The sequence below is a fragment of the Corvus moneduloides genome, chromosome 27 (genome assembly GCF_009650955.1).
Source record: "Corvus moneduloides isolate bCorMon1 chromosome 27, bCorMon1.pri, whole genome shotgun sequence".
NCBI classification, from domain to species: domain Eukaryota; kingdom Metazoa; phylum Chordata; class Aves; order Passeriformes; family Corvidae; genus Corvus; species Corvus moneduloides.
In genome coordinates, this window is record NC_045502.1 from 2,972,137 (window position 1) to 2,998,652 (window position 26,516).

The following is a 26,516-nucleotide window of genomic DNA, read 5'->3' on the forward strand; positions in this document are numbered from 1 at the left end:
AGAAAATACAATGTTTTCCTGAGGTTTTCACTCCTGCTCACTCGGAAGGAGGAGTTTGGTCTCAGCCCAGGGTTCAGCTCCTGCTTGGGGCTGGAGGAGTTCAGGTGTGGACAGGTCAGGACCTGGTTTTCTGCACGAAAAGGCAGCCCAGGCTCCCAGGTTTGGAGCTGAATCTCAGAAGGTAACTCAGAAACAGCAATTCTCTGGATTTGCTTCAAATCTCACTATCCTTGGAAAATTCTGGAGTGCTCCCAAAGGTGGGAAATTGGGAAGAGACAGATGTGAAGGTGGCAGAAAAGCTGTGATGGAATATCCTGTCCCCCCTCATTATAAATGGAATTTGGCTCTCCTGGCTGACTTAGGAGGTCTGACAGCACCTGGAAATGATCTTTTCTTGCTGCAAATTGGGAGTTTCAGGGCTCTGGCAATGTCAGAAATGGTCCCACTGCACCCTGCTTCTCCTGTTTCGTGGGCCAGTGATGGGTTTTAAAAAACACAACCATTCCTTCCTGTTCAGACAGAACTTTAATACGGAAATCTCTGTAAATACATTAATTACAGCTCATAAAAAACAACTTCTGGATTTTTACACCCCAGTCAAACGCAGGTGGAGATTCCAGTCTGTTCCTGGCTCAAATAAAGCAGCAATTATCCAAAGAGGAAGGAAGCTCTGCTCTTCCAGTAACATCCATCCTCACCCAACACAACCTCACTCCTCAAACTGAGGACTGAAATCCCATCACATCCATGTTTTGCAGGGAATGGCATCTTCAACAGGGAATTTAAGGATTGTGGAGAGAATCCAGTCCAAAGGATCTTCCCAGAACCATTCCTAATGTGTCTTGTTACTTATTCCACGTCCAGCTCAGACCCTGAGGACGCAACTTCTCTCCCAGGGCAGGAAGGGTTTGTTTTTCCCCAGGACTTGCACATGAAGGAGAAATCTTTGTGTTGCTGAGGGTAGGGAGGGCTGGAAAAGATCCAGAAATGGAGCCAAAGAAACGTTTACAATTCCCAAACCTGCAGCAGCCACGCTTTCCCTGCTCCTCTCAGCTCAGGTCCCAGAGGAGCAGAGGAGGAGCAGCCTCATCCCGCAGCGGTGGCCCAGCAGTCAGGGTGTGTTCAGCAGCTTTTGTAACTTACTCTGAGTTTACACCTCAGTGCAAGTGGTGGTTCTGCTCTGCTTCTCTTGCACAGCAGCTCCGTGTCACCACCAGAGCTCCTCCCTGCTGGAAATCCCAACGTTTTCTTCCCAAGCAGCCCTCAGTCAGTTCTTAAGGGGAAGAGGGAGACGGTCTCAGATGCCTTTGCCAAAAGTGGAGGAATCGAGGGATAAATGATCCCTGGAAACTTCAGGAGTTTCACCCAGCTCTGCTTGGGAAGCCTCAGACTCTGGGGTTCACTGGGGGCTTCAAAGCCTGCATGGAAAAGGAGGAGTTAGATCCCAGCAGTGCCAAGGAATTCCATGCCCAGAGAATGGCTGTCCCAGTGGATCCAGGTTACCTGCGGCGGAGGGGGAGGTTTGCCCTTGGCAGCGGGGACGGGAGGAGCTCTTCTCTCTGGAGCCTGGAACAAGATGGGGTTTCAGTGTCACCAAGGTTGTCTGAGTGATGCCACGAAGATTTTTTGCCTTTTCTTTTATACCCCTGTTAGACCTTTTTACAGCTTCTGTGTTCCTAGTGCTTTTTGCCTGCACTCTTGGACTTGTTTGTCAAGCTGAGAGACTCAACATTTTAGAAGCTTCGTAGCCAGGGATCAGTGTGCCCCAGAGCCCAAGGTGCTCTCCAGAACACATTCTGTAAGCCAAGATAGAACCATCCAGGGGAAGGTTCCTTGGGGAGGGGGGCTCACTTGAGCCTCTCATTGGGGAATCTTTGATAGATCTGCTAATTAGTAAAAACCTATAATGTTCTACCCAGTGTTGGGGGGGGGGGGGGGGGCAGACATCTCGATGCACATGACCTGGCCGTGTGCACCTAAGGATCCTTACAATAAATCCCAAGGTAAAATCCCTTTTCCCCTTCTAACCGTGGCTGACTCTTGATTTTAAGACCAGGAAAAGGCATCAGGAGCAGCTGCAGGACCCCCCAGGCCCCTCATCTCTGCATTTCCTGCAGCGATTTCCCACTGGGAATGCTGGAGGAGGAGTGGAATCGTCTGTGCCCGTGCAAGGAGGCAGCAGAACACAAACACAAGGGCACAGATCTCTTTGGGAGGGCACCGAGCTGCTCCCAGCATTTCAATATCGATATCCAAGCGCACGTGGGATGTGTGGGAAGCTCAAGGTGCATCTCTGAACACAGCTGGGATTTAAGTGTGGCTTACAATCGATACGTGGGGTGATTATATTTTATATTTTACACTGTACAATGCACATTTTATATGCTACATCTTATATTTTATATTCCACTTTTTATATTTCATATCATATTCCATATTTTACATTTTATATTTCATGTAACATATTTTATATTTTACATTTTACATTTTATATTTAACATTTTATATTTTACATCTTATATTTTACATTTTATATTTTATATTTTATATTTTATATTTTATATTTTATATTTTACATTTTAAATTTTATATTACATATTTTATATTTTATATCATATCTTATATTGTATATTTTACATTTTATATCTTTTATTTTATATCTTATCATTTATATTTTATATTTTACATTTTATATCTTATATTTCACATTTTATATCTTATGTTTCATATTTTACATTTTACATTTTACATTTTATTTAGTGCTGACCCAGTGACTGTGCAGGCAGCGCCCACAGTTGTGTCACCAGCGTGAAGTTGGATGTTACACCCTCGTAGCAAATGCAGGCATGGTGAGTATTTGAGGCAGGTGTTTTAATGAGGATGGGTTGGGTTTATCAATGACAAACAGAACCATTCCTCTGGATTTAAGACCCACCACATCTCTGCCATACAGGGACTCACTCAGACACCTGTAGTAGCGAGGTTACTCATTGTTTGCACTCTGTTTACTCCTGAAATCCCTGCTGGTTTCAACTCCAGCTGCTGAGTTGTGTTTCTGATGCCTTGGAGGACTCCCTGGCACGGCTGAGGAATGTTTGTGCAGTTGAGGATTGCACAGCCAAGAAGGTGACCCTGCCCTAAAGATCTGTGCTTTGAAGGGCTGGGATTTCAAAATTTTCCATTAAATTATAGTCCAAAACTGCAAATATTAATTGATATCTGATAAGGGTTGGTCATTGAGATGAGGGATGTGAGGGATGTACTCACAAACTTCTCCTCTGGGTGGAAAGAGCCGGGTTTGGTGGCAGGAACGGGAGGTGGGGGACCTTTGGGCCTCAGGACAGGCTGGAAAAGATGAGAACATGGAACCCTTTAACCCTCTGTGTGCACTGTGTGTATTCCACGTGTTCCTCGGGAATGTGCCGCTGCAGTTGGATATAAAAGTGCTGCAGGAGGGCTGGCGAGGGGCAGGGATGCTCCTGCAGCCTGGGAGAACAGGCAGAGCCCGCGCTGGAGCTCAGGGATGTCCCTCTGGGATCACGTTGTCCCCAAGGGTCTCCGGGGGTTTGTGATGTTCCCCAAATCCAGCAGGAAAGCGGGGACATTCCCAGGAATACTCACAGTCTGGCGCTGGGGCTTGTTCTCCTGAGGTGGAGGCACGGGAAGAACTTTCTTATCAATTACCTGCAAACAGGAACCGTCACAAATCGGGTGGAGCCCTTATCTCATCTCCTGCGTTATCTCCGGGTGTCCCTTCCCTGCCTCGGGGCACTCAGGGACTCAGGGCCCTCCCCGAGCTGGGATTCCCAGCCTGTCCTTCCCCTCAGCATTTTGGGAATCTCGTGCTGGGATTCCCAGCCTGTCCTTCCCCTCAGCATTTTGGGAATCTTGTGCTGGGATTCCCAGCGCTGTTCCCTCAGCATTTTGGGAATCTCGTGCTGGGATTCCCAGCGCTGTTCCCTCAGCATTTTGGGAATCTCGAGCTGGGATTCTCAGCCTGTCCTTCCCCTCAGAATTTTGGGAATCTCCAGCTGGGATTCTCAGCCTGTCCTTCCCCTCAGCATTTTGGGAATCTCCAGCTGGGATTCCTGGCCTGTCCCTCCCCTCAGCATTTTGGGAATCTCGAGCTGGGATTCCCAGCCTGTCCCTCCCCTCAGAATTTTGGGAATCTCCAGCTGGGATTCTCAGCCTGTCCTTCCCCTCAGCATTTTGGGAATCTCCAGCTGGGATTCCTGGCCTGTCCCTCCCCTCAGCATTTTGGGAATCTCGAGCTGGGATTCCCAGCCTGTCCTTCCCCTCAGCATTTTGGGAATCTCGAGCTGGGATTCCCAGCCTGTCCCTCCCCTCAGCATTTTGGGAATCTCGTGCTGGGATTCCCAGCCTGTCCCTCCCCTCAGCATTTTGGGAATCTCGAGCTGGGATTCCCAGCCTGTCCCTCCCCTCAGAATTTTGGGAATCTCCAGCTGGGATTCTCAGCCTGTCCTTCCCCTCAGCATTTTGGGAGTCTCGAGCTGGGATTCCCAGCCTGTCCTTCCCCTCAGCATTTTGGGAATCTCGTGCTGGGATTCCCAGCCTGTCCTTCCCCTCAGAATTTTGGGAATCTCCAGCTGGGATTCCCAGCACTGTCCCTCTCCTCAGAATTTTGGGAATCTCATGCTGGGATTCCCAGCCTGTCCTTCCCCTCAGCATTTTGGGAATCTCGAGCTGGGATTCCCAGCCTGTCCCTCCCCTCAGCATTTTGGGAATCTCCAGCTGGGATTCCCAGCGCTGTCCCCTCGGCATTTTGGGAATCTCGTGGAAGTGCAGCCACTTTGGCTGATGGTTGGGCCCTCGGGGACAGTCCCCAGCTGTCCCTGCTCTCACCTTCTGGGCAGGTGGCACCAGCACGGGCTGCTCTCTGCAGCTCTGCTCCTGATCCACAAAGACCTGGTTGGTGGCTCCGGGTCCCCTCCTCGTCTGGTGCCTGTCGAAGATTTCATATCATGGTAAATTTTACTTGATTTCAAGAAAAAACCTCACAGCTGAAGCCCTGCCTTACTCCTCCTGGTGTTTTGTAGCCATGTCCTTGATTTCTCTCTTCCCTTTATTTATTGAGGATTATTAAGGATTTATCAAGAGCTCCATTTCAACTCTTCCATCCCCTCCACACCACGGGATTTCTGAAACACCTCCACAAATCTGACGGACCATCTTCCTTCCTTTCCAGAGTCTAATTCCCCCCACCCCCATTGCAAACTCCACCTTACACCTCTGCAGGTATTTCCTGGCTGTGGTTTGTGGGGTTTGGGTGGATGTGGGAAGGATTTACCTCTTGTGGAAGCCTCGGAAGCGGGTGAGCAGCACGGCGGCAACCGCAGTGACAGCCAGGACAGCCAGCACCCCGGCAGCGACGGCGATGCCTGGCAGGGACAGAAACAGCCCTTAGAGCACTGGGGAATCATTGGGGCAGGCACAGAAATAGCCCTTAAAGCACTGGGGAATCATTGGGGCAGGGACAGAAACAGCCCTTAGAGCATCGGGGAATCACTGGAGCAGGGACAGGAACAGCCCTTAAAGCATCGGGGAATCATTGGGGCAGGGACAAGAACAGCCCGTAAAGCACTGGGGAATCATTGGGGCAGGAACAGAAACAGCCCTTAAAGCATCGGGGAGTCACTGAGGGGGCAGGGACAGAAACAGCCCTGAAAGCACTGGGGAATCATTGGGACAGGAACAGCCCTTAAAGCATCGGGGAATCATTGGGGCAGGCACAGAAACAGCCCTTAAAGCATCAGGGAATCATTGGGGCAGGGACAGGAACGGCCCTTAAAGCATCGGGGAATCATTGGGGCAGGGACAGGAACAGCCCTTAAAGCATCGGGGAGTCACTGAGGGGGCAGGGACAGAAACAGCCCCTAAAGCATCGGGGAATCATTGGGGCAGGAACAGCCCTTAAAGCGTCAGGGAATCATTGGGATAGGAACAGCCCTTAAAGCATTGGGGAATCACTGGGGCAGGGACAGAAACAGCCCTTAAAGCATCGGGGAATCACTGGGGCAGGGACAGGAACAGCCCCTAAAGCACCCCAGAACCACTGAGGGGGCAGGGACCCAACAAGAGCCGCCGTTGTTTACAAGTTTCCCATCATCGCTGGAGAAGGAATTTTTTAAACTCCATTCGTTCTCACTTTATGGCTTCCCCTGCCACAAATGGTGATGGGGAAAGATGAATTCCTGCTGGTTTTGCCATATTTGAAGTCAGCTGTCCTCGGGGTAAACAAATCCTAAACCAACCCTAAACCAACCCTAAACCAACCCTGCCTTTTCCATCCACCCTCATTCCCGTGTCCTTGCTCTCCTGTCTCAAAGGCTGTTACCCAAAGTGGGGTGCAGACCTTCAAATTGCCCTCAAATAAAGTTTCTTTCACAATATTCAACAAAACTACTCCAAAGCTTCAACCAAGCCAGAGGTTCAGAGCTGAGGGTGCTCTGGTGAGGGTGAAGAGAGGACAAATATATTTCATATTATGAATGAAATAAAGCCTTTTTCTTTTCTCCCAAACACGTGGAAATCTGGACACAAATTATTTTCCCTCGGAGGTGGATCATTAAAGACCATGCAGATGATAAATGAACTTGTCCAGCTCGTCAGAGCAAACTCTCGGGATCCTGGCTCCACTTTGAAGGGACAGGGAGCTTTTTATTCCAAGAATAAAAAGGAGGAGCCTGTCGCTCTCACCTCCAGGGGGAATCACTTGTCAGCTTAGAAGGAAAAACACCTTCCCTACTCATCCCTACAGGACTGGGAGGTGCTCAGAAATCAGCTCCCTGGAGATGCAATCCTGGCAAAGCAGCAGGGATTTCAGTTGGATATTAAGACAAATTTCTTCATGGAAAGGATTGTCCAGCTCTGGAACGGGCTGGAGTCCCATCCCTGGAATTGTTCAAAAAGCCTGGCTGTGGCAGCTGAGGGCAGGATTTGGTGGTGCTGGTTGGTGGCTGGGCTTGATGAGCTTAACGATTCTAATTAACAACTGCATGAACCACTCTGGTGCTGGGCTGCTCCCCTGGAGCTCCCCTGCTCATTGCAGCCAGGAAAGGACAAATTCCAAGGTGTGGGACTGTGGCACTTACTGGTGAGGGTTGAGGAGCTGTCACAGGTCGGGGGTGCCCACCCCTCCTCACACTGGCACTGCAGCTTGTGGTCACACACCTGGGGAGGACAAAGCAGGGACACCTCAGTCGGGAATTTGGGGGGTCAGAAAGTTTCTGGGTGAGGATCCTGAGAAGTTTTTTGAAGCTCTCAGTTCATTTGGGCTAAAATTTAGCACAAAAAGGAGCAGTTTTGGGTTAAAGACTATCCTGTTGTCATGTACATTTTGTTTCTGCAGTGAGAGTTTCACTCCAGAGTTAATCTATTTATGTGTAGGTCTCTGAATGGCCAAAGATGAGCAGAATTCTCTTCCCCAAACCAAAATGGCCTAAAAAAATTAGCTTTGATACCATGGCTCAGGGGTAGGGCCAGGCACAGGGGCTGTGTCCATCTCCTGGGCAAAAATATCGATGCTATATCAGGGTAGATTAGTTTTTATCAAAATTTAAGAAGTTTCTGACTCCCCAAATTTGACAGATTCATATCAATGACTTAAACCCTGTCAGCAAGAGGGTCTGAGGCTGATCTGCATTGTTTCCTTGGGGTTTTAAAGTGGATAACATTGAAAGCTGGTGTCTCACAGCGTGGCCAGAGCACTTGGCAGAGCAGTTGGTGGACCTGAAGACCTCCTCAGCATAGACACACTCTCCATGGCTGCACACCTGGAATGAGAGGAAACCACAGGGATTTGGAGCTTCCAGGACAGGCAGAGCTTGCATTTTATCCTGTGAGGGGATGGAGAGCAGCACGAGACACAGAACCAGCACTGGAAAGCCCTTAAACCCTTTTAGGAGAGGGAGATGGGGGCTTAATTTCCAATTTGGGTGTTTTATAGCAAGGGGAGTGACAGAGATGTGCAGACATCCCTGCTTCCCACTCCAATCCCTCATCCCGCCCTTCCAGGTAGGAATACACAGGGAAGGGGTTGGAAACAGCACCCAGAGATGCCTGGCACATCTATTGTGGAAATAATTAACTGTAATAACACATTAACGAGCCCCTAACCCTTCACACAGAGCTGTGTTCCTGCTGCCACATATCTTTGTGACAGTGAGAGGGAATAAGGCAGCAGCCAAGCCCGAGGAAATGGGAACGGTGGCAATTCCTGCTGGCTTTGCTGCTGGTTTGGGATAAAAGTTGGGAAAAGAGATCAGCAGAAGTTTGGGGCCCACTCAGTCTTCCCATGTACAAGAGAGAATTCTAAAAACCAGACTGAAAGAGGGGGAGGAATAAAGAAAAAAGTCATTCTCTACTCACCATCCCATTCCCACACTTGGTTCCATCCAGGATCATCCCCGGGTCTGCTTCTCCATTCCTGGGAAAACTGGCTTTGCAGGAATCAAAGGTCACCAGGCTCCCCTCCTTAGGCATCTCCCTCCCTCCGGAACAGAAGAGTTTTCCACACATTTTGTCTCTGGAAGGAGAACAGGAGCTGTTACCCAAGGGCATGGCCCAGCAAACCCCTCTGAGCTGGTGTTTCCTGCAGCCTGAATTCCAAGGAAATGGCTGCGGAAGGGAATGCTGGCTGGGGTGAGGGCAGCTTGGTTAGAGCAGGTGACAAGTTCTTAAATCCTGCTGAGTTTCTTAGGGAACACAAATTCATTCACAGAAACGAGCATTTAACTGGTATTCCTTCACTTGTGAGGTTCAAATTCCCTATCCCAAAAATCCCTGGATTTCCCTGCACACTCACACACACTCATCCTCCCCAGCAGCCTTGCACAGATCTCTGTGCACACCTTTGCTCTCTCTCACCTCATGATTTAAATCCTCTTTTCTTAGAAGTTATTTCCCACAATTTTCAGACAGAACAAGAAGGGACTCAGGGCTGTGCCACTAAAATAGGGTGGCCCTGGCTTCTGTCTCCTAATTTGAGTGGGAATGGCCTCTCTTCCCAAATCCCAGCAAGTTCCATAGCCCAGTGCTTACTTTCTCTTGCACGGGACGTGAGTCCCTTTCTCCTTCCTGCAGTACCCATAATAGGCTCCCTTCTCGTTCATGTGGTAGCAGGAGGCTGCGCCATCCGTCGCCTCTGCAGGAGGAAAAGGCAGCGGGATCAGTTTGGGATCTCTGCTTGGGACAACTGGGAATGTTCCATCTCCTTGCCTTGCTTAGGAAATGGCCTTTCCCAAAGAAGTGCCCATGGGCGTAAATGACCTTCTGGCACTTCAGCCTGGAGAAGGGAAGGCTCTGGGGAAACCTTGGAGCCCCTTGCAGGGCCTAAAGGGGCTCCAGGAGAGCTGGAGAGGGACTGGGGACAAGGGATGGAGGGACAGGACACAGGGAATAGCTCCCCACTGCCAGAGGGCAGGGATGGATGGGATATTGGGAAGGAATTGTTCCCTGTCAGGGCAGGGAGAGGCTGGGATGGAATTCCCAGAGGAGCTGTGGCTGCCCCTGGATCCCTGGCAGTGCCCAAGGCCAGGCTGGAGCAGCCTGGGACAGTGGGAGGTGTCCCTGCCCTGGCAGGGGGTGGCACTGGAGGGGATTTAAGTTCCCATTCAGCCCAAACCATTCCCCAGCTCTAAGAAACGCTGCTTTCAGAAGCACCCAGATGTGCCAAATTTGGCTGTTAATTTGCAGGACAGACATTTCCTCTTCCTATTTAGCCCAAACCACTTCCCCAACTCCATTCCAGCTACTTCAGACCCATTCTGCAAAAGAGGAATGCGCTCCCCACTTCCCATTTTTCTGGAAGCTCAGAGCACCCCTGAGCTGCAGCTCACAAGTTACAACCACTGACAGTGGGAAATGTAACAATCATCATTAATTATGCTAGAACTAGGGTTTATCTTCATGGGTGAGCCATTCCTGAGGCACCACAGATCTGAGGGTTTGGAGATGCAGAATTCCCTTCTCTCCCTCTCTCCTGTGACCAAGATGAGCTGATTTTTCCAGCTCCACAGGGCACTCACGTGGTCCGAAGGCAGCTTTGCACTGGCTCTCCCGGGTGGGACAGGTGCCCATGTAGCAGTAGCCCTCTCCATAGTTGCAGGGGTGCCCGTTGACCCGGAATCGATCCTCGGGGCAGCTGGAGGAGCGCCCTGTGCACATCTCAGCCAGGTCACAGTCGTGTTTCACCGGCCGGCACACCGAGCCGGACTTCTTGTACTGAGGGAGGGAGAAACGCCCCACTCAGCACCCAGCACTGCTCAGAAACACCCAGCTGAAGGGTGAAAATAGGGCAGGACAAGCTCCTCCTCACTCCACAGGCTGTGTGAGGAGCAAGATCCGTATCTCACTCCGTGTTGGATGTGCCAGTTCACAGGTTTTTTGCCTCTTGTGCCACAGCTTTTATTCCCAGGGGAAAATGGCCAATGAAAGGGCTCATTTCTCCAGGATGGTGGGAGAGTGAGGGAATTGATGGTGGTGGTGTGGTTTGGGATGGACTGGTGGGCATTGACAGGACCCAGGGAAGGGCTGGAGCTGGGGCAGGGCAGGGTCAGCTTGGATACCAGGGAAAGGTTCTTCCCCCCGAGGGTGCTGGGCACTGCCCAGGCTCCCCAGGGAATGGGCACGGCCCCGAGGCTGCCAGAGCTCCAGGAGCGTTGGGACAGCGCTGCCAGGGACACCCAGGGTGGGATTTTGGGGTGTCTGTGCAGGGCCAGGGGCTGGATCAGTGATCCCAGTGCGTCCCTTCCCACTCAGGACATTCCATGAGTCCATGACAGTGCCTTTGTTAGTGCTGTTAAATACAAGCACAGGGGATCAGTTCTCCTTTATCCCAGTAGGGCTGAGGAGCTGGAGAGAGGAGGGTTTCACCTGGCAGCTCTCACGGGGGAGGGAAGGGTCTCACTGGCAGTTTTTGGGGAAGGGTCTCACCTGGCAGCTCTCACAGGGGAGGGAAGGGTCTCACCTGGCAGCTCTCACAGGGGAGGGAAGGGTCTCACCTGGCAGTTTTTGGGGAAGGGTCTCACCTGGCAGTTCTCACAGCAGTCCCCATGTGCACAGGCAGCCCCCGAGGTCAGCTTGCAGCTCTCAGGGTCACAGCACTCGTTCGTGCACTCCTGGGACAGAGGCAGCAGTCAGAGCTGGGGCAGGGACACCAAACCACTGCCCCTGGCTGGGTGGGACCTGCCCTTGGCTTTGTTGGGAAGCACCTTCCCTACAAGCCCTGGGTTTGGAGGTAGAAGTTGTGCAGGGAACTTGGGGGTTTGGCTGAGACGTGGGGATGGCTTTGTCCCACTCTCAGTTCCTCTGTCCCCGCCTCCTGACAAACCAGGACTTCGTTTTTCCCAGCACCCTGCACACACCCAGCCACCCCAGCTTTGGCTGTGGATCTGTGTCCACCTCAGGGACCAACAGAAAGCAGCTGCTGTCCAGCCTGGATCAACCCCTTTGCCTTTCCCAAGGATCATCTCATTCCCAGGTACCTCAGGAGTGCCACAGTCGCATTCCTCTCCCTTTTCCACGAATCCGTTCCCGCAGGACGCAGGGGCCACGATGCTGCTCAGCTCTGGGATGTTGGTCAGGCACTTGGGCATGTCAGCCAGCATGAACTTCTCAAAGCTCTGGAGGCTGCAGGAGCTGAATTCCTTGGGAATCACTGAGCTGTGTTGGAGAAACAGGAGGATTTCTGTTAGGATTGGCACAGGCAAGAAGGAGAAACGCCCTTTGGGAGAGAATTGGAGCAGGTGACTGTCCCCACAACTCTTGGGTGTAAACATTTTTCTAAATATATAAGGATTAAAGTAGGTTTGGGTTGGGTTTTTTGGGGGAGTTTCTGTCTGGGAATATCTGACAATGGCCTGGGCATTCATCCATTTTTTTAAAAATAATTTGAATGGAATCATCTCACTGCACAAAAATACTGCTCTTGTTTGAAAGCTGGGAGCATTTGAAGCCCCAGGTCCCACCTGACAGTGTCTGTCATGATGCAGATGTCGTCGCTGCACGAGCAGGCCTCAGTGTCGTGGCTCATGCCCAGGTTGTGCCCCATCTCGTGGGCCATCGTGGCTGCCACTGCAATCTCGTTCCTGTTGTGGTCCTGGGGAGCCAAGAGCAGCTGTTATTTCCATGTGTGCTTTACAACGAGCAGGAACAACAGAGAAAACGAGAAATGGGATAGTTTTTCCTCAAGTGGAATTATCCTCGCCGTGCACAAGGGTTTGTGTGGTGCTCAGCCCATCTGTGCATCTGTCTGGATTCTATGTCATTATTTAATAAAAATGTTTATCAAATATGTATTAAATTTTTATGAAATCATGTAAAATTTACACCATGGAGGTGTGTATGTCACATGTTTGCTTTCTTTACCCCCTTCACTTCAATTAAAATAAAATCCCAGGATCCCAGAATGGTTTGGGTTGGAGGGGACCTTAAATCCCATCCAATTCCATGGCAGGGACACCTTTCCCTATCCCAGGTTGCTCCAAGCCTCACCCAACCTGGCCTTGGACACTTCCAGGGCTCTGATTGTGAATTTTTACAGTCTAATAATGAAGCAAAGAACCGAAAGTGCCCTAACCCCAACGATTTTCATAAAGGTTCTTCTCTGGCTGGGTAAAAAAACCATAGAAAAGCCTTTCAAAAATGAAATAAAAAGGAATCAGACCTGAATAATACCTGCAGAGTATAAATCACTGCATATGGATTTGAGGAAGGCCAATCCAATCGTGGTCCCCTCGAAGTCCAGGCCTCTGGAAGGAAGCACAAAAGCACAGTGAGATCAAGGGCGTGCCCAGGATGGGATCTGAGCTCAGGGATCTTTTCCTAACCAGGCTGGAGGTTTCATCCCCAGCTCTGGATGGCATCTCAGATCCAATACAATATTTATTTTAATATAAATCAGATAAACAAAAACCCAGTTGAATGCACTTTTCATTTTAATATTTACTTAAATTCTGTGGTGGTTCATAAGGTGGAAAGCATCTGTTGGTGTGTAAAGAGCTGAATGAGGAGCTCCAAACACAGCAAAGAGCTGGGATGAGTCAGGACCTCTGGACACAGGACAGAAAAGTGGGGTCAGTGCTGGTTTAATTTGGCATTTCCCACATTTTTGGGGAAATTTAATTCATCATTTCCCTGCTAAACTTCACATTATGACTCTTTCAGTGGTCAGATTTCGCTGCAGTCCCCCAGGGCACTCAACTTCTGTGAGCAAAACCAGAAGAAGAGTCTTAGATAAGGCAGAAATTCCCATTCCCCATTTTTGCAGGGATTCAGCTGGAAAAATTTGATGCCGTGTCCTGGCAGGAATTTATTTGTGCTCCATGACAAAAAAGAAAATAAAAGCAAAAAAAAAATGAACTTGCATTTATATTTTTTTCCTGGAATTGGTACAAGCCGGTGTTGGAATGGGTGAAATCCAGGCCAGGCTAGTGCCACTGACTGGTGACAAATTTTAAGGAATAAAAAGTGCCTTGAATGCATTTGGTGAGTGAGTTTTAAGGAATAAAAAGGGCCTTGATTTTGTGACCAATTTTTAAGGAATAAAAACAGCCTTGAATGTGTTTGGTGACCAATTTTAAGGAAAAAAAGGGCCTTGGATATGTTTGATGACCAATTTTTAAGGATTAAAGAGGGCCTTGGATGTGTCTGGTGAGCGATTTTTAAGGATTAAAAAGGGCCTTGGATGTGTTTGGTGAGCAAGTTTTAAGGAATAAAAAGGGTCTTGATTCTTTGACCAATTTTTAAGGAATAAAAAGAGCCTTGGACGTGTTTGGTGAGTGATTTTTAAGGAATAAAAAGTGGCTTGGATGTGTTTTTGACCAATTTTTAAGGAATAAAAAGAGCCTTGGACGTGTTTGGTGAGTGATTTTTAAGGATTAAAAAGGGCCTTGGACGTGTTTGGTGAGCGATTTTTAAGGAATAAAAAGTGGCTTGGATGTGTTTGGTGAGCGATTTTTAAGGAATAAAAAGTGGCTTGGATGTGTTTGGTGAGCGATTTTTAAGGAATAAAAACAACCTTAGATGTGTTTGGCGAGCGATTTTTAAGGAATAAAAGGGGCCTTGATTGTGTGACCAATTTTTAAGGAATAAAAACGGCCTTGGATGTGTTTGCTGAGTGATTTTTAAGGAATAAAAAGTGCCTTGGACGTGTTTTTGACCAATTTTTAAGGATTAAAAAGAGCCTTGGATGTGTTTGGTGAGCGAGTTTTAAGGAATAAAAAGGGCCTTGAATGTGTTTTTGACCAATTTTTAGGAATTAAAATGGCCTAGAATGCATTTGGTGAGCTGTTTTTCAGGAATAAAAACGTGCTGGGAAGGGAGTGGCAGAGGGAAGGGCACCCACGTGATGAGCTGAGCGTTGTCGTTCCGTTTCCTCTTGAGCAGATCCGCCAGGCGCCACTTGGAGAAGGCGTCCAGGGTGAACCCTGCGCTCCTGCTCAGGGGACACTTGTCCCCATCTGTCCACACCTCCAGGCCAACCAGAGCCACGTGGGTGTTGATGGCTTTATAAACCTGCAGCAGAGGATTAATTAAAAATTAATCCATTGAAAATGAATGCATGTTGTTAAAAATCGATGCTAAGGAAACAAAGCCTTGTCCTGGTGCTTGGGTCACTTTTTCCACTTGCAGTAGCCAAACTCCAGACCTAACAAAGCTTTTCTAAGCTCTGAATTCCAAAAAACCCTCACCAAATAAACCATGAGATCTGATTTCCCACCACGTTTAAAGGAACTTTAAAATGGGGTTAAAATACTTGAAAATTCCGGCAATTTTGGAAGAAATTTGCCAAAGAAATCAAGAATCAATTTATTCTTTTTGAATCCACCATTCACTTGACAAGTGATTAGAAAATATCTTAAAAGTATTGGTAGAAATAATGAAAGTAGGAGTAGAAATAATGAAAGTAGGAGTAGAAATAATTCTTATTAAAAATCTCATCTCTGAAGGCAAAGAACAGGAGGATATGGACAGATGTGGTAAATTTGCTTTCCAAATTACAATGAAGTTGAGTTTTCATTCATTCCTATGCGTAATAATGAAAGTTTATGATGTTTAAAATAGAAAGAATTTATAAATCACTTGGATTTTGATGGTTTTCAATAGAAAAAAACTTTATAAATCACTCAGATTTCTATGGTTTTCAATAGAAATAATTATAAATCACTTGGATTTCGATGGTTTTCAATAGGAAAAATTATAAATCACTTGGATTTCAATGGTTTTCAATAGAAATAATTATAAATCACTTGGATTTCTATGGTTTTCAATAGAAATAATTACAAATCACTTAGATTTCAATGGTTTTCAATAGAAAAAAATTATAAATCACTTGGATTTCAGTGTCACTTGTTTGCTCTCACCGTGTTGATGTAGTTGACTATTCCAAATATCCTTTGTCTTAGATTTTTAACATCTTCATCATATTTCTTGTACTGAAAAGGCAAATACAGCACATCAGGAAAAGGGGATTTATCAGGAAATAAATGTCCCACAGAAGATTGTTTTGCAAACCACACCACGTGTAAAAAATCGTATTTTATATAAAAACTATCTGTTTGATGTAGGATTTTATCAGATGTTGGGTTTCAATATCAGCCCCTTCCAAAATGGGAATTTCTGTGTAGGGTGCAGAGAAGGAGTTGGACTCAATGATCCTTGTGGGTCCCTTTGAACTCGGGATATTCCCTTCAAATTCAGGATATTCCCTTTGAATTCAGGATATTTCCTTCCAAATCAGGATATTCCCTTCCAAATCAGGATAATCCCTTTGAATTCAGGATATTCCCTTTGAATTCAGGATATTCCCTTCCAAATCAGGATATTCCTTTCCAATTCAGGATAATCCCTTTCAAATCAGATCATTCCCTTCCAAATCAGGATAATCCATTCGAATTCAGGATATTCCCTCTGAATTCAGGATATTCCCTTCCAGCTCGGGATAATCCCTTTGAATTCAGGATAATCCCTTTCAAATCAGATCATTCTCTTCCAAATCAAGATATTCCCTTCCAAATCAGGATATTCCCTTCCAACTCAGGATAATCCCTTCCAATTCAGGATATTCCCTTCGAATTCAGGATATTCCCTTCCAGCTCAGGATATTCCAACAGCACAAGCACTGCAAGGTCTTTCCTAAATCCAGGTCATCTCCAGGTGCAAATTCCAAACTAAATCCCCTTTAGGAATCCCTTTTCCCAGCCAGGCTCAGTGGAACCTTGTAGCTCTTGTAGGAGCCCAGGAATACGAGTTGGGATACCCTGGGAAGCTCCTCTGGAGCTGATCAAACACAAAATAATTCCAAAACTCACCAGAGCATTGTCTGCAACGATGTAGAGCTCCAGGAACTTCTTGGCTTTCAGGTAAGCTTTCATCTAAAGGAATTATTGATTTTAAATGACTTTTAAGAGCTTTTCCAATCCCAACCTCTACCATTTCAAAACTGTTTCTTAATTATATTAATTATTGAGGGGATTTCTTTGGCCAGGTCATTCAGAATGGGACTGGTTTGGGTTTAAATGACGAGAAGTAGGCTGGGTATTAAAATTTTTACTCAGATATGGAAGGTAAAATAGATATTAATGAGTATTTAGGTGTTAAAGGTGCAATGGGCACCTGTCAGTAAAGGCAGGAGGGTTGAACTCAGCTGGTGACTCTGAAATCTCAGATCTGGAAGATTTTGCTCTGGTTTTTAAGATCTGACCCCACTTCCCTGTGTTTAATCAATCCTTTGTGGAGATGCCACCAAAAAATTGGGATTTGTGCTATTTAGACTTCTCCTATTCCCTTTTTTTGATGGGATAGCCACGTCCTTACCTCTGGGCTGTTGCTGGATTTGAAGATGTCGTTGATGGGGTCACTGGAGTCCTGCTCCCAGGAGTTGTTGAGCAGCCCACAGGTTTTGATGGGCTCTTGTTTCAGGGCCTCATATTTATAAACCACGTGTTCCTCCCTGTCCGAGGCTCCCAGGGGCTCGATGAAGAACTTCTGGCCATGGGTCTCAAAATAGCCACTAAAAAAAGGGTTGGAAAGTGAGGTTTTGGATCAAAGAAGCATTTATCCCAAGCATGTAGACCCTTGGAATGTTCCAGCAGCCTGAGGCAGTGTGCAACACTTCAGAAGCAGAAATCAATTAATTAATTATTGCTGAGTTAATTGGAAGATTTGGGTGCTCTCAGTCAAAGAGAAGCTGGGTTAGGAATTAATTTGATTTAAATTTTGGGGGGGTTGTGCTGACAGAAGTGGTTGAGAAGTGGATTTCGTTCCAGTGGGGAATTCGAAGATGTTTTCATCCTGATTTGAGGTGAAAAGCTGAAATACTGTAAGGAACTAAGAATAACTATTTTTCTTCCTTCCCCCTCTGTTTTTCTTTGGGAAAAAAGTTGCCAAGGCCTGAACAAAAGATCACATGACTTCTTTCCTTCCTGATTCTCTCCTGTTGGAGCATTTATCCCAAAACATTTATCCCAAAATCCCATTCTGCCCTTGGAACCCAAACCCCTCCTCACCTCAGCCCTTTGCAGGTGCTGATGCTGGCCACAGATTCAGCATCACCCTCCACGTGGCCTCCATAGTAACAGTGATCCTGGTTGGAAAAAAAATCCAGGGTCAGGTTGGGCTGAGGATTTCAGAAAACAAATTAAACTATCTCCAAATGACAACAAACTGCACTACTTGAGGAGGTCTCCCATTAGGAGATTTGTAAAATGAATTTTAAAAGTTGGTGATCGTTTCCATGTTTGCTGTGGACCCATTTTTTTTTTATTCTTCAACATGGAGTTACCCAAATCATGGCAAATCCAACAATTCTGGGCTCTGGTCAATGCACAGCACAGAAAAAAAGGAATATTCCCACTCCCTGCTCCAAATTAAGCACACACTGCTGTGCTCTGCTCGGTTAAAGTCCACACCAAATGGTTTCCTTGTGCCCAGATTTCGAGGAAAGGCTCTTTAATTAGCCAACAATTAAATGCATTCATTTCAATGGGATTAAAATACAGGTATTATATTAAACACGGGTAGGGGAAAGAGTTTGGGGGCTTAATTGGCTTAAGGATTTAAGGTTTCTGTTTCTGTGTTCAGAGAGACTTCAAAGTCACTGAGGGGTTGTGGAAAATTTTACCCCCAGCGTTTTCCTAACTGGAGTTCTTAAGATCCTGGATCCAAACCCTCGTGCCTTGTGCCTTTTGTTTTCTCATGAATTTTTGATTCCACTTTATCATTTATTTCTCTTCCTTCCACCACAAAGTGTCAACTTTGTTACAGGGAAAAAGACATCCACAAAGGGAAAGTTACGGGGGGAAAGTGGAGGATTTCTCTCCATCCTTTGGGGATACAAGAGGAAAAACTCCTGATCCTAATGCAATATCCGGAATGCAGGAATTCCCTGTTCAGCACAGATGGGTCTGTCTGAGTTTGTCTTTATCCAGGTTTTTCACACTCCGTTCAGGGAGTGAAAATAATTGGAGCAATCAGAAACAAAACCCAAAAATAACCAACCCAGAGTTATTTCTGTACATTTATTTCAGTCAGAATCCTCCTAATTGCTCCTAACAAAGAAAATTAGGCTTTGAATTCCAGACTGTGTTGTTAAAACACATCTCATGAGCTTGGAGGAGAACTTCAGGTGGGAGCTTTGGGGAAGATCAGTGCCCAGTTAATTAAAAAATCCCTTCTGCAGTGAGTCCCGTTTGCCTGGAGGTGCAGAACTGATCTGCCAGGGCTCAGAGGAGGCAGCTGGGCTCAGGTGCTGCGAGCGTGGCTGGAAATGTGAGCCGGGAGGAAATGGGGCCTTATCGGGCTCGGGATCTCCTTGGGATCAGGGCGGAAATCAGGTCACGGGGCTGAGCAGGAGGAGCAAAGTCTGGAGGGCAAAGCAGCAAAGTTGAAAGCTTTGGGATGGCCCTGACTCCAACAAAAGGCTGGAATTTGACCCTGAAGTTGTTCAGCTGCCACTGAGGTGGGGCCTTCCTGGAAGCCAAACCATGGAGCTGATTCCCAACAGGCACGAGGGCCAAATCCCAACTTCCCCATCCCTTCAGAGCCACCCTAACTGGCTTAGAACCTGGAATTCAAACCGTGCCTTTCTGTCTCACATCTCCCGTTATTTCATGGATCCATGAGTCTCATGTGGACCTCAAGACTGGATGTAAAAGGGAAAAACCCTTCCTGCATTACCTTGATCCCAGGAGTTGTTGTGATCTGTCGGCCGTCAGCAGAATAAAGAGTTTCAGAATAATCCCCAGCCAGGAGATCCCTGCAAGGAGCCAAGTGCAGTCATTATTCCAAGGAAATTGTTGCCATGTAGAAATGAGGTGATGACACAGCGCACCGAGTATGTGGGGAATTCAAACAATTACTCAGGTTATTCTTAGTATCGGAGAAACTCGGGAAGCAAAAGCTGCAGGGAGGGGAATTCTGCTTGCTCATAATCCTTACTCAAACAAACAGACTTTTCTAAAAGAAGAAAGCAATTAAAGTCTGCTGATTTTACTGGGATAAACTCATCTCCTGGCAGATCTGGATGCAAATGTATAATTATACATTGATTTTTTGGGGCCCGTTTTTACACCTTCCTAAAAGCAGCACCTCTGCAGTGACTCCTGTTTGGGCAGCTCCCACCCACTGCCAGCATCCCATTTCTCTTCAAAGAATAGGATTTAGTGCAACACCATTTCCCTCCCCCCAGTCCAAATATTTAGATTAGATTAAAACAGGGGAAAGCAGTTAATTACAGTCTATATTTAACATGAATTGATTATGGCACTACTGTATTTGCACAGCCTGTGGAGCAGCACCCTTTCACCCAGACTGTCGGACCGTGTGGTAAATGTTCTGCTGGAGCCAGACTTCCCATTTCCAGGAAGGTTTTGTCAATGCCAGGTTATGTTTGGTTACTCCAGGTTCAAAAGAAGTAGTGCTAAGGTAAATATCTATATCAATGTATCAATCTATCAGTGAATCAATCAATCCATCTATAATCTATCTATAATATAGAGATATATAAATATAGAATCACAAATTTTTTAAGGTTTGAAAACACCTCTAAGATCATCGAGTCTGTCCTAAAATCTTGGAATGGTTTGGGTGGGAAGGGACCTGAAGGATCATCCAGTTTCACAGGCAGGGACAATTTCCACTGTCCCAGGGTGCTCCAAGCCCCATCCAGCCTGGCCTTGGGCACTTCCAGAGATCCAGGGGCAGCCACAGCTGCTCTGGAAATTCCATCCCAGCCCCTCCCCAGCCTCACCGGGAGGAATTTCTTCCTAATCTCTAATTTAAACCCTCTCTCTCTCAGTTTAAAACCACCCCCCTTGTCCTGTCACTCCAGGCTACAATTCTGAAACCCACAGCCTCTTCATGGTCACAGAAAACTTGTGAGGCAACAGAAAAAGCTTAAATATGCATTGGATTGAACAATTTAGGAAAGAAATGGGGGAGCAGAGGTAGCAGGATGGGAAGTGCCTCCATCATGGCAACGTCTCATCCCCAGCACTTATTCCACGTTCCCAAAACACTGACAGGATTCTTCCTCTCCCTTCTTCTTTCCTTGCCATTGAGATGTTGTATTTACCAGAACACTTCTATTTTACAGGGCTCTAATCCCTGTTTTTTGGCATCCTGAACACCCTGCCGTGGCTCACAGCGAGCAAGAAGGGAAGAGCTGAGCTGAACCCACCGATTTTTTCGTAGCTGCAGCACCACTTCCTCTCCGTTGGCTTTGATCCCGTACTTCACGGTGTCTTCGTATTTGCTCTGTAAACAGATTGAAGTGTCAGAATATGCTCTGCTGCAGCTCCTGGCCTCAGCAGTGGTGTTATTGGAATGCCAGCCGTGTTCTTTTCCTCCTCTTCCCACCAAAAACAAGGATTCTGGCAGGAGCAGAATAAGCAGGAGGTCACTCTGTTTGAGGGGTTTTAATTAGAGGAGCAAATTTGACCTTGCAAATTCATTTCTACCTCCATAAGCACAAATCCTGCATGCTGGGGAAGTGCTGAGGGGGATGTTTACGTTCAGACACTTCCTTAACACCCTCTGGAAGTGCGTCAACCATGGTTGGTTTTAATTATTGGTTTAATTTAATCCAAATGAAAGTGTCCACAGGTTATTAAAAACCTGAGCAGTATCAAACCCTGCATCTTTGCAGAGGTACAAAGCTCAGAAGAGCCTCGGATGGCCTGAGGGATTCTCTGCATGCTGAGCACACCTCAGCTCCTCTTCATGAACATGGGATCACTTCTCCAGGCTTTTCCTTTTGGAAGAGCAAATGTGTGTCCAAGTTCTCTTAGCCTTGAAACCCAAGGGTGTTTTAACTCCAGAGAACCTTCCCCATCTCTCAGAATCAGCCAAGAAATGATCTCCTTTCCTACCTCTGAGCTTGCTCCCACAGCTCTCCTGTGCACCGAGTGCAATTTCCACGGGTAAACGATTTCATATTGCTCAGCTCCAGGGAACTTCCCGCTGCTGCTCCCTGGGGAGAAACAGACGGGGATTGATGAAAACACAATTTTAATTTATTAAACACCCAATTTTGTGGCTGGCCAGGTGATTCCTTTGGGCTCTTGCAACACCTTGTGCTGCCCTGCTTTCCCTCCACGGTGTGACCCAACACCAGTGGTTTTCCCATTCTGGATTTGGGAGGACTTGCCCTCCCTGGCTACTTCCATTAAAAAATTTCCTGCAATTCTCTTGGGGTTTCTCCTCCCAGCTCAGAGCAGTTCAAGTCCCAACAGGCCAGCCCAGCCATGCCAGTGCAGCCTTTCCCTCTGCATTTTCCAGTGGCATGAATTAAATGATTTGGGTTTGTGGAATGAGCCATCTCCAAACCTTATCACGTGACAGACAGGCCCAGACTGCCTCTGGATCTGCAAATAAATTTACACAATGCAGAGGTCTGCAGCAGGATTCCTGCTCTGCAAAGCCTTGGCACATACATAATTGTGGCAGAACTTTAAGAGAGGGTGGCAAGAAATAATTACAACTTTTACCTCTTGAATTGGGTTGAGGGAGATACAGCAGAAGGATGGGAGAGGTGTTTGGGCATGGCCAGGTAAAATAATGGGAGATAGGCAGGAAATTAGGAAAACCTTGAAGGTGGAAGGAGTCCAAGAGGTTCCTTAACTGCCAGAACCCTTTGAGTGGTCTCATAAGGTCTGCAGTGGCTGCAAAGAGCTGGGTGAGGAAATGCAGAGCTGATAAAAAGAATTTTTCTTTTCTGCTCTGAACCTCAGCAAATCCAGAGCAAAGTTAATTTGGGGTGGGCAGCACCCTGGAGTTCATCCTGGCAGCTGGAAGCCAGGTTTTTGGGAAAACAGGGTTGTACAAGGGATGTGTTGGTTTCCACCAAGGCAAACCCTGAGCTCTTTAATCTCCTACAAAAGGGAATTTCATTTGAATTGGTGAATTCTTGAGGGCCTGTATTTGAAAAATAAACCAAGAACAACAACAAAAAAAAAACCCCTAAGCTGCCCAGAAAGCCAACAAAACCCTGCAAAAACAAAGGCACAGAGCACCTCCCATGATAATTCCTGCCCCAGGGCCAGGTTTTTCCAGGAGTGAGGCCTCCAATTACTGTAATTTTCTCTCTCTGGAACAGCAGAGCACATCCTCGTGCAAATTGTCGAAGTAAAACAAACAGATCCATTCTTTTATCACTGATTTATTTGATTCAACCCTTTCCAAATGTAATTGCAGAACAAACCTGGTTGTATCTTGATAAAGATGTTGAATTAATGGTGCAGAGGGATCCCGTGTCAGCTGAGCTGCTACACCGAGCACGTGCTGGGAGCAACTACCGAGTGTAACTTTACTACTGCCATTCACAACGGGGTTTTATATTTTTTTTAAGCAACTAATTATGTTTATTTTCCAAAAAAAAATCTGCTGCTTTTCAGATTTCCCTCCACAGGCCTCAAGTGTGTCCTTATGCAACAATCCCAGGAATATTTCAGGCCTCTTGGAACAAAGATCCCCAATTTTATCTCTCCACACCCTTTGGGCAACTCCAGCCCAGAGAGTTCAAGTTAAGGCGAGGTTTAAAGGGAGACTCAGGACTGAACTCATCCCTTCCCTGCAGCCAGATCCAGACAGAATTTCGAGGAAAACTGGTTGGTTTTGTTTGGAATGAATCCTTTCTTCGAGGGAGTTTTTTAATCAGCGCATTGTCTTTGCTGCCTTCAGGTTTTGTCTTGAGCTTGGAGGAGGAAAGAAATTCCTTGGGCCCCGTACAACAACTTGTAATAAGGAACAAATAACTGTGTGCTTTTCCAAGCAGAAAATCATTAGGGAGGATTTTATTGACAATGAAGTTGTGGTTTTGTCAAGAAAAAGAAGATAACACCTTAAAAGTGTGCACATTTTCAGATATTCTGTGCGAAAAACCAAATTATAGATTTGTGCCTGAATGCTAATTAAATGTTTAATTCTGGCTATAAATCCTGTGCATGTTTGTGCAGGCCAAGCCCTGAAAAACTCCGTTCCCTGTTGACAGGAATTGAAAGAAATTGTGTGTGTGAGGAAAAAGAAGCGGGGTCTGCTCAGGTGAAATCACCTGGATATAACCTGAAGCATCATGCAGCTAAATAAAGCCTGTTCAATATTTTAAATCAGGTAATGTTGTATTTGAATTCCTACAGGAATCTGCTACTTTATGGCCAAAATGCTGATAAATTGCTGTAATTGGCTAAATTGGCCTCTCACTTGCAGGGTAAGAACTGCTTTAGTGGTTCACAAAACCAACCAGTTGTGGGTCTTTAGGCAATTTATGGCCACTTGTCAAACAAGTAAATGCTGCTCTATCTAAAGAATTGTAGACAATTGCTTTGAACGCAAAGAGCAAAATCCCAAATATCCCTAACTCCATTTTCCAACGGCTTTAACTCACCGTTCCTCCCTATTATCTACCAGTTAATAATTAAAAATTCATCCAGACTTATCCATAGCAAAGCTGATAAAGGACTAAAACAAAAAGTGTCATACCTTGTTGGAGGAAATGCAGCAGAAGAGCAGAAATGAGGAGGATTTTCATCCTCGGGGTTGTGCTGGGCTGGGAATGTGGCGTTCCCAGCGTGGCCCTGCCCGGGAGCTCCTCTGGGCTGTGGGTGAGAGGCAGGGACGGGTTCAGCTTTATTCCTGCTCCTGCAGGAGGAAGTGTTTGCTAAAGGTGTTGCACAACACCAAGTCACAGAGTGTTACAGCAAGCGAAGTTCCTGCTGCTTGCTTCGTGCCCTGAACCTTGGGATAAGGATCAATCGCTGCTTTGGATTCGCTTCCCTGAAAACGGGGAAAAGAAAACGAATTAGGTCAATAAATCAATAAATATGGAGATTGGAGCTGTCATCGAATTACAGAACGGTTGGGGTGACCCTAAGGCCATCTATTTATGGTCTGGCTGACAAAAGCTGAAAGAAAACCGGTGGAATGTCAAGGAAGGAGCGTTCCCAGGAAGTTTAGGGTAAAACAGGTCCTCAGGGTGAAGTTGTGCTTTAATTCTGGGTATTTACCCCTGAACCTGGACCAGTGAATCACTGACAGAAAAAACACTGAGCTGAGCCTTTGCTGCCCCATCACCCCTGTTAGTAATGTTTGCTTCAGACTCAGGTGATTAAATAAAGGAGGCAGAGCAGGGAACGATCCAGGTGAGGTCTGTGCAATCATATTCCGAAAATCTCTGCCAGAAAAGCACCCCGTTGACTCAGTCAGCTGTAATAGAGGAGTAATAAACCTTCTCAGGCCACAAGTGTCAATACAGAACTGCTTGAGAGGACTTGAACTTTTCATGGGTTTAAATGGGAGTTACAGAGTACGGAGAACTGGAATGGATCATTGGGATATGAATTGATATTTATATACAGCAGGATCAGCAATAGACAGGACACAGTAATATAGATATTCCTTGTTGATGTTAATTTATAAATGAGTAAATATATCTGGATAAATCCACAGGGGAATTATATCCACAGGAGAATTTTACTGCCTTTACCCCTCTCATGTAAGCGTGAGTAAGCAACTGTTTCTCTGTTGAAAAGTTCTGATTTTTTGGACATTTTTAAGCCAAACTTCCCCCTTAGATTTCTGCTGGATCTCCAGACATGCTGGGACAGATTGGGAGCTGCAAACAGATGGGTTTGAGCTTTTATTAAGTGTAGGATGGTGTTAATTGAGAACAATATTTGGCAGCTGCTTGTTTGGGACACTTCAGTCAAATATTTCAACACATGTCGCCATCCCAGGTTAGGAAAGAGGTCTCCAGGGAAAGAATTCGTGAAGGATTTGGACATACCCTTGCTCAGGTGCTCATCTGAGTTGCTCAAAATCAGACAGGAGCTGTGTCATCAAGTTTAGGTTGGTGCCTTTCAAATTCTGTAGAGATATAAAAGGTGCACAATTCATATTTTAAGTGTTCTATGAACAAAAATAAGCTGGGCATTCTTGGGCTGCATCTTTGCCTCGCCAAAAAAATAAATAATTAAGAGACATAACTGTGAACAACTGGTTTAAAAAACAAGTGGCTGCTGTCCAAGCACTGATCTCAGCTCATTCTCTCTGCATGACGCACTTGAAAACGATGTGTGACCCCTGAACTCCAGAGTTAATGCTCTTAATAAGCTGTGCTTTCCAGCAGGATGGAAGGGAGAGTTCCATCCCAACAAAGGGCTGGCAGGAAGAAGGGAATGTGCAGTGATGAAGGTCTTGGGGACACTTGAAAGGGAATGGGATGTAATTTCCTTTGGTGCCTGGAGAAGCATTTGATGTTCCTGCCCTGGCTTCAGCAATTTCGGAATGATCTGATCGTGGCTTCTTCACCTGGAGGTGCTCACAGAGGTGTTCCTGAGGTCTCAGCTGGCTTGGGATTTTTTGAAGCCCCTAAAAAATTGGGCAAAGTCCAAGTGAGCAGTTTTCATGTTCGTGGGGGGAATGAAAATTGGATGGCAAGTTTGTTTCAACTCTTAATAACTGAATATTGGTGGTTTTAACCCAGGTTCTCTCTGATCAATTAAAAGAAAGAAGCAGCAAAGGGTGAATTTCACCCCTACACTGAGGATCTGCACAAGTCCTGCCCGGATTGACAGTAAAAGGAGAGTTGTATGGGAAGCACTTGGCGGAGCTCAGGAAAAATCCGGGCTCGAATCACTTCTCTGCTTCTGCCGGATCCTAAAAGTCCTGCTGAACCAGGTTTGGCACATCCTAAAGCACCAAGCAGGGACTTCCAGGAGTAAACAAAGTCTCCTCCAACAGACCCATGTCCAGCCACCCCTGAACCACTGAGGCAGAGATAAAGCCGCTGAGGGCCAGGATTGTGCCGGGTTCTGTTCCTGGTTCTGCTCCCTCCTGCTGCCCCCATCCCACCCCAGCACAGCTCAGCAGCTCTGCCCCAGCACCACATCCTGTTCCTCTGGGAGCAAGGGAAGGGATGTGGGATTGCACAGCCAACCACGGCTCTATTGCTTCACTGCTCAGTCACCTGCCTTCCTCCTGCCTCTGTTTCCTTCTCCCAG

The 26,516-nt window shown here is 46.6% G+C and overlaps 1 protein-coding gene across 1 annotated transcript; it reads right to left on the reverse strand.

Moving 5' to 3' along the window:
• Window positions 1–506: 506 nt before the first annotated feature.
• ADAM28 (ADAM metallopeptidase domain 28) lies at window positions 507–25,383 on the reverse strand. Its single transcript, XM_032091989.1, has 25 exons — window positions 25,301–25,383; window positions 23,998–24,291; window positions 21,390–21,490; window positions 20,699–20,775; window positions 19,198–19,276; window positions 17,529–17,605; window positions 16,837–17,032; window positions 16,332–16,394; window positions 15,384–15,455; window positions 14,366–14,535; window positions 12,686–12,770; window positions 11,988–12,118; window positions 11,505–11,682; window positions 11,049–11,138; window positions 10,047–10,242; window positions 9,061–9,163; window positions 8,389–8,545; window positions 7,713–7,793; window positions 7,113–7,191; window positions 5,309–5,399; window positions 4,864–4,963; window positions 3,622–3,684; window positions 3,268–3,345; window positions 1,504–1,566; window positions 507–1,418 (listed from the first exon to the last, which is right to left on the reverse strand). The coding sequence occupies exons 2-25, from the start codon at window positions 24,044–24,046 to the stop codon at window positions 1,386–1,388; spliced, it is 2,412 nt and encodes an 803-aa protein (XP_031947880.1). The 5' UTR covers window positions 24,047–24,291; window positions 25,301–25,383; the 3' UTR covers window positions 507–1,385.
• Window positions 25,384–26,516: the final 1,133 nt, after the last annotated feature.

Coding starts and splice junctions, on each gene's coding strand:
- ADAM28 (XM_032091989.1), bottom strand. CDS start 24,046: ATGAAAATCCTCCTCATTTCTGCTCTTCTGCTGCATTTCCTCCAACAA. Junction 16,395..16,836: donor AATCCAGCAACAGCCCAGAG/GTAAGGACGTGG, acceptor TAATTCCTTTAG/ATGAAAGCTTACCTGAAAGC. Junction 3,346..3,621: donor ACAAGCCCCAGCGCCAGACT/GTGAGTATTCCT, acceptor CATCTTTTCCAG/CCTGTCCTGAGGCCCAAAGG.